At 39.1% G+C, this 7,936-nt stretch overlaps 1 protein-coding gene across 1 annotated transcript in view; it reads right to left on the reverse strand.

Moving 5' to 3' along the window:
* Positions 1-2,206: 2,206 nt before the first annotated feature.
* ptprz1b (protein tyrosine phosphatase receptor type Z1b) overlaps positions 2,207-7,936 on the reverse strand; it is an 84,940-nt gene continuing 79,210 nt past the window's right edge. Inside the window, exons 19-28 of the mRNA XM_020601530.1 lie at positions 7,619-7,776; positions 7,342-7,535; positions 7,061-7,207; positions 6,844-6,937; positions 6,261-6,334; positions 6,018-6,146; positions 4,313-4,465; positions 3,482-3,624; positions 3,236-3,371; positions 2,207-3,146 (exon numbers count right to left, since the gene is read on the reverse strand). Of these exons, the coding sequence (XP_020457186.1) occupies positions 3,003-3,146; positions 3,236-3,371; positions 3,482-3,624; positions 4,313-4,465; positions 6,018-6,146; positions 6,261-6,334; positions 6,844-6,937; positions 7,061-7,207; positions 7,342-7,535; positions 7,619-7,776 (1,372 nt within the window). The 3' untranslated portion in view covers positions 2,207-3,002. The remainder of the gene's footprint in view (positions 3,147-3,235; positions 3,372-3,481; positions 3,625-4,312; positions 4,466-6,017; positions 6,147-6,260; positions 6,335-6,843; positions 6,938-7,060; positions 7,208-7,341; positions 7,536-7,618; positions 7,777-7,936) is intronic.

The raw sequence follows: 7,936 nt of genomic DNA on the forward strand, positions 1-7,936 counted from the left end.
CACAAACTGTCTGTGGCCCTTGGACCCAAAAAGAACAATTTTACTCTCATCAGTCCACAAAATGTTCCTCCATTTCTCTTTAGGCCAGTTGACGTGTTCTTTGGCAAACTGTAACTTCACTGATTGAATGCCACACTGCTATTTTTTTGAACACACCCCTTTCAACTAATTGCCCAATTGCACAGCCTTAAGAGCGTGCATATCATGAATGCTGGGTCTTGTTTGCTTTCTGAGAATCTACTGCACCTACTGGTAACTCGTTTGCCATGTAGCAATAAAAAATATACAAAAAACCTGGATTATTCTGGTTAGTCACATTGTACTGCTATTATTTTGAACAATACTGTATATTACAATGAGTATCAATAGTATTGTCAGCCATAATCAGTACTGAAGTGTCTGGATCCCCAGCAGCTGTAAGGAGCTCTCACTACAGGATTTTATTATAATCCTATTGCTTTTGATTCTAATATCTGTGTCATAACAGTTGAAGCTGTGATTTATCAAAATGTATGTTTAAAATTCATAAAAGCAAGTGAGAATTTATTTTTGAGGGGTCATGTTACTCACTACTTTTAGGAAGTTCCAGGAAAAAAAATGAATTCTTTTGACCTACAAGTTAAGTGTGTTTTGTTGCATGAATTAAAAAACTGGTTGTTTGGCCCTGCCATGTGAAGCTTAGGTCCACCAATCAGTTTTAGTCTGTCAAGAAAGGATTCTTAAACCATTTGTAGGCACTGTCAAGCATGTAGTGTGTACACTGAAAAACTGAGCATTTTGTGACAGATGGGATGGGAAGATAAAATTGAGATAGATGGTGTAGGACAATTTCTTCAGATGTCCTGGTCACTGATCAACTGCTACTAGAACATACATTCAATATTACACCTACAAGGATTTGTGTTCTATTTTAACCGGGCTGTTTTGTATAGGTTTTTCTTACCTCTGACTGTTTACATGCACCCTGGAAAGTATTGATAACATATTATGTCTGAATAGTAAGGCCCAGGAGACATAGGGCAGCATAAAACATCTTGTCTTGAATATTGCTTCACATACCAAATGCATGTAAGCATACTAACTGCAAACATGATGAATGTTACTTGTTACGATACAGAAACTGATTAAACATGAAACACACTCTCAGGCCGGTAATGCAGTCCAGGGTCAGAGCCAGCAAACTTACACAGCCAAGGGATCCACAAATGAGAGGTCAAAAAGGGAAGCCCAAAGGTCAATACACAGAAAACACGATCAGAATCAGAGGGGTCAGGCAGTACTCAGTGGTCACAAGGTAATCCGTGATCAGAGCTGGAATAACAGGTGCAAGAAAAATGCTGGAAAGTGTGAACAGGAGTTAGAACAATCTGGCAACTTCTTGGTGTGGGGAAGCTGCCTATATGCTGTTGTAGCCAGGTGTGAGTAATGAGAAGCAGGTGATACCAATGTAGGTGATGAGATAAAGTTCCCGGGAGTCAGGGTGAGCTGGGGACAGGAAATAGTGTCAAAATAAAAGCATGAGACCGGGAGCAGGTGGGACAGAATCATGACAGGATAGGAATGTGGAAACCCACCCCCATGGTCTTTAGAAACATTATATGATTGGATGAAAATGCTTGTACTAACCTTTTAACCTGCTTGAGAAAGTTAATTTTTTACAGAACTAGTAAAAAGAAATATTCCCAGGGTGGGGACTCATATTCTCACTGAATAACGAGGTTTATTTTTCATGCATTATTTACACTTTATCTTAAGTGACTGCTACAGTGTATGGAATGACAAATATGAATATGATTATGTGGAAATATAAATTTTTCATTGTGACAACCTTTGTTATCCTGTCACAGCTGTGCACTGATTATTTGTCTTATGTTTGTCTTTAATCTCATGGTATGTACAGGCTGACCATGGGAGACAATGCAATACAATTTATTATAGTAATAAAAGCATGATACATCTGAAATTTTATTGGCCCTGTACCTTTAGTTGTTTGAGGCAAGAAATGTGTATAATGTAAACAAGAATGTTTTCCCTAGCTGCCTAAATCTGAGAAGGACTGCTTCTGCTTTCTCTGAGAATCTGACATCTACAGTGATAAAGAAACAAGTTTAAGTCAGTCAAGGTTTGAAACAGATTTTTAATCTTGTTGCTATATACAGTACATACTGCATCAGTTTATAGCTACAAATAAAGGTATAAACATTAAATTACTACTGTAATCATTAAGATAAAATAGCTAACATTCCATTAAATCTATTAACAGCATTTCCAGGTGAAAATTATCAAATAGAATTTCCACAGTTATATATGTGTGTAAATGACTAGAAAATCACCTTTTATAGTAAAATAGAAAATAGAGAGATAAAGTATAAGCATACAGTAACTTGTCCTTAAGATTGGTTCAGAGATATTTACATAAAGAGTTCAGACATACAGTATGACATCTGATTTGAATTGCTGCCTGGTTTAATTGCAGTTGCTGCTGTGATCTGTGCTATTTTGCACCCCTATATGAGCTACACAGGAATGGCACATGAGGATGCAAAACAGGCACAGATAGAAGCTGCAGTACTGATCGAAAGTTATTTAGAGGTTGGCTAATTGTGTCAGGAATGACAACAGTCACAGCATGTGGCACAGTGATGCTGAGGGAGCTGCAGGGGAGTTGCAGTTCTCAACTTCTGCCATTAGTTCACTTATGAAGCCCTTATATTGAAAGCCTTATTAAAAGTGGTATATTTTTTTCATCTTTTGAAGAAAAGGCATATTATGGTCTGTTGGTCACCTTATCTGAATGATATCTGTTTACCTAACATGAAAGAGTTAGCATGCTCAGTGGACAGAGCTATGAACCACAGACTTCATCATGTTCATCCTCTCATCACGTCAGACCAAACCTCCGTCAGCCCATTATATACTAGTGAGCATGTGGCCTTGTATGGTGCATTTTCTGTGTATGTGCCATGTTTGTTTGTTAAATGTGCATGTGTGTGTGCTTGTGTCTACATGAGTGACTCCAGGCTCTCAGCAATGTTGGTCTGTCCTAGTGGAACAGATCCGTTAGTTTCTGGACTCTGCAAGGCTCTCTGGTCCTCCTGGCTGCTCACAAGGCTCAGCACACCTCGGTACAGATACTGGTATTGCTCCTGTAGAGCACAAAACACAGCTTTGAGACTGCATCTTCCATATAGTCATATCAAAACACATCTTACCTGACTCAGGTCCTACTACTTACCATATCATTAAATACCCCAGGCCTCATAAGGTTGGTCATCCGTGCCACCAGGTAGATGTCTACAGCTCCCTCCTCTTCCAGTTGACTGGACAAGGTAGTGAGAGCACAGAACAGCCCTGATGTCGCTCCTCCCAACCTACACACACCAAATGCAGCAAACCATGGAGCTCATGGTTTAGAAAATGTACCATCCTAAAGAAACAACAAACTGTCACGTCTAAATTATCCTGTCTGTGTTGTACTCACGGATCATGTACAACTATAGGTCCACCTGTGTGCCTACTGTGCTCTCTGACTGTGCTGACCAGGTCAAAACTGTTCCTGATAGGGCTGTCTGGGTTTGGCCAGCAGGGGGCATTGTACTGCCACACTTCCAACACATAATCGCTCTAAACGGATACAGAGAAAAAACAGAGAAGAGGGGTGAAGATGTGAGACAGACATACAAGTTTCTCAAGAGATTGTCTTTAAATTCGTGTACAGCAATGGTAGAAGTACTCAGATCCTTTATTTAAGTAAAAGTAGCAATACAAATGTGTAAAAATACTTGGTTACAATAAATGTTACCTACGTAAAAAGTACAAAAAAATTAGCATGAAAACATACTAAAATACTAAAAGTACAAGTACTCATTATGCAGAATCATATATTTCCCATTCCTGTATATCATATTATTGTGTTACTGATGTACTATTGTGTACATCACATTTAATGTTGCAGTTGGTAAAGGGGGAGCTAGTTTTAACTAGCTTATATGCATTTCATTTGAATTACTGCTGGGTAGCATGTGAATTTTCTACCATATATCAATGAGGTCTTATAATTATACTGCATTTTTTGTATTAATCTGGCTATAAAAAGTAACTAAAGTTAGAAAATAAATGTAGTGGAGTAAAAAGTACAAGATTTGCCTATAAAATGTAGTGAAGTCAAAGTATGAAGTAACAAAGAATGAAACTACTCAAGTACAGACACCTCAAAATTGTACTCAAGTACAGTACTTGAGTAAATGTACTTAGTTACTTTCCACCACTGATGCACAGGATGTAAAATGTACAATCTGTGTGAGTATGTTACCTGTGAAAATTTCACTGTAAAGTCCTGCACCAAAACTCTGTCATCATTGGAAAGAAACACATGCTCCTCCCCTGAATATGACACAGTGAAACCCTCAAAGCTCATTGGCTGGTCTTTACTGGGCCAGTAGACACAGTACTCCCCCTCTTCATTCTGAGATAAACAGGAAAACTCTTAAGAGCATGTATGATATGTCATTTTTTAAGTAATATACAAAGAGACAGAAAGGGAGAGATATTGTGTGTGTGTGGCATTGTTTATATATAGTTATGGGTATGGAACACTGGGAACACATTGCTTTGCAGGGACCAGAGCACATGAGTGGAGTAGAGCGGTGAGAATTTCCACTCACCTGCTTGTTCACCTGCTCTGCTCCCCCACTCAAAACTGCACCAGGCCACTCTGTTCATTATCAGTCAGTGTTCAACAGGGATTGCATGCAGGATCCACTCAAATTGTGCCCACTCACTCCAAAAATGGGAAATAATCTGTCTGTATTTCACCTTTAGCTTAAACCATAGCCTTACATCCCAAAGACCTAAATAACATTGAGTACTTTTTCCAAATAGAAATTATTTCAAATTACAGGGCATGTAATATATAACATAAAAAGTCATATGTAAAATTCAACAAATCAATGGACCTAATTAAATTTTAAAAAATGTACAGTACACCTATATGACATTTCAATTTCCTTTTTAAAGTACTTTAGGAACACCATTATTGAGCTTGCAAGTCAACGATTTTTGACTGAAGTGTTGGATGGCTATGCAAGACACAGATGCATTCTGGGTTGGACTGGGGCATGCTTCATTCTTGTGGTGTGAGCGGTACTGGGGCAAAATTTTAAAAAAGCCAGTCTGCACTCTGTCCAAAATCTGGTTTGGGATTACATAATCTTTGTGCATATCCCAAGGCAGTTAGGGTTAGGCAAGAATCCGAGGTGATTAAGGTTAGACACAAGTCCTTAAATGATTAAGGTTAGGCAAGAAGTCAGAGATGGTTATGGTTAGGCAAGAGGTACCAGGTGGTTAGGTTTAGGCAGACATCTTGAGATGGTTAAGCTCAGGCTAGTGTAGAGGTGATTAAGCTTAGGTAAAAGGTCTGAGATGGTTAACTACACAGTCCGTGAAGTTATGGTTAGGCAAGGACTTCAGTTGGGAAGTAATTCTAAGAAAACTGGGACAGTTAAAACTGGAACAGATCTTGAGTTAGAGTTTAGGATAAGTATTCAAAACTTTGATGTTATAGGAATCTGAAACTTGGTGAGTAGGCGTGGACCCAGGGGAATTATTTACTCATAAAATTTCATGCCCATTGGGTGGCATCATTCCTGAGATATGATTTTTTTTTTTAATGCTTAGATTGACTGGAAATTCAAAAATTAATAATAATAATAAATTCCTCAAATGGGAGCCTGTTTTGATCCTATTAGGTTTGTGAGAAATTCCTTTTTATTTTAATTTTTGAATGGGTAGAGGTCTGATTTGTTCTGTTAAATTGGGTGGTGAGCTCAACAATTCTGTTTTGAATTTGGGGGAACACATCATCAGTAGTAAGATTAGGCAGGTAGTGGTTCTATTTAAGGTTAGGACAAGTCTCCTGGAAATGAATGTAAGTCTTTGTAGGGACCCTGGAAATAAAGACCCCAAGGATGTGTGTGTGTGTGTGTGTGTGTGCATGTGTGTGTGTGTGTCTGTTATACCTGACAGTGTGTATCTTGCAGACGGACAACAATGTGCGTATTGTTTTCCCAAATCATTTTCCAGAAATCGGCCACTGTGCTGCTCAGAGGAGTCTGGCTCACTATAAACTCCTTACTGTGGTGGTGTCCCTGTAAAAAAAACACAAGCAGTATTAAATTACCTACATTTTTTTGATGTATCAAAACCAAAACAAGTGCTCTTTAATAAAATTGTAACAAATACAGAATTTTCAGTTGTCTTACCATGACATAGGAGGCATTTATGTAGCCTGTGGAGTTTGTTTCTGAAGCTGTCAGACAGACTCTTGATCTCTCCGCTATTCAAAAACACAGAAAAAATTAGCTATACAACACATAAAAATAATAATATTACAACAAGTGTCACCTAGTATTTCACTTCAGTTTACCACTGATATGAATGTGACCATATGTACAGTAACTTTTAAAACATGAGCTTCTCAGCCCCTGTTAACCCTAGTTCCTCTCCCTTCTATGGCAGAATATTTCCTAGGACCATGTTCATTATGGGGTAATTAAATAAGAATTAATTGTAATAATGTTTTGTGTACAATGTAAACTCTACATCAATTTTCATTAAAAAGGTTGTAAAAGTAGATTTTGACAGAGGCCTCCTTTCAAGACAGGATCTCCAGATAAGGTAATAAAGCAAGACCTTTAAGGTTCTCATCGTGTCAGCTGATATTTATTTGCACTTTGAGAGCAAACTTAGAATTACTCAAATTACCACAAACCAACTGCCACACAGTTATTTTGGTGGCCCTCTAGGTGGCCTGCTTTGACCAGTTAGTAATCCAGCTTTGCTTACCAGGCATCAAAGCTCTGGCTCTATTCTTCTCAGCATTGGCATTTTTCAAGGCTGTGCCATAGTCTCTCTGCTTCACCTGACTCTGACTGATCAACTGGAACACATTAAACAGAGTCAGTTATAATATTCACTGTGTAGAGTTACATGAGAATAGTATGATAGTGTTGGCTAAGTGCCTAAGATGTAAAGGCCAAATCATTAAGACAAGATGCCATACCTTAAACTGTTTGTCCATGCGTGTCCTGCCTGATGCTCCAGGGATCAGGAGGTCAGACACATAAGTGTGGAGGAGTTCAGAAGTCACAGAGGTGTTCCGGCTCATGATAGCCTCCACTAGAACATCATGGATGAACACATACTGCTCCTACAGTGAAGACACAGACAATATGGAATGACTGAGTGGATACTGAAAACACTGTGTGTGTGGTGTGTGTGTGTGTGTGTGTGTGTGAGAGTGTGTGTGAGAGAGAAAGAGAGAGAGAGAGAGAGTACGTTTACCTCTCTCTGAACAAGGAAGTTTCTCTGAGTCCGGACATGTTTTAGGAAACCAAGAATGTTCACTGTCCCCTGATCCTGGATCTGCTGTAGCATGCTGGCTATCACTATGTAGGTTCCTGTTCTTCCTACACCAGCACTGTAATGCACACACATTTCATGGTAAACACATGGCATATGTACAGTACATGACATATCTGAAGTAGCAGCTTGTTGTCTTTAGTATTGAAGAGGAATCTGTCTCTCTCATCCCACACACACACACACACACACTGTCTACCTGGATGGTACCAGGACAGGTCCCATCTCCTGCGTTTGGGCCTGGGAGGATGCTCTGATGAAGGACAAGACAGGCAGAGTGTATTCGGGAACACCCATGTCTGGCCACTGGGTGTAGTGGTAATGGAGGACTGTGTGATCAACTTTCCTCTGAGATGGCTGAAGGACCATAGAATGTGTCATTATGTGACCAAGCATCTATGAATAATTTGTAACTGAACATTACATTCACACTGGAATGCCACTGAAGCAACCAATCTACCTTGTTTGTAGTATCTCTGACAGTAAATGTCCGCAGTATGTAGTAAGCAAGGGTCTT

The sequence above is a fragment of the Monopterus albus genome, unplaced genomic scaffold (assembly GCF_001952655.1).
Source record: "Monopterus albus unplaced genomic scaffold, M_albus_1.0 scaffold51.1, whole genome shotgun sequence".
NCBI classification, from domain to species: Eukaryota; Metazoa; Chordata; class Actinopteri; order Synbranchiformes; family Synbranchidae; genus Monopterus; species Monopterus albus.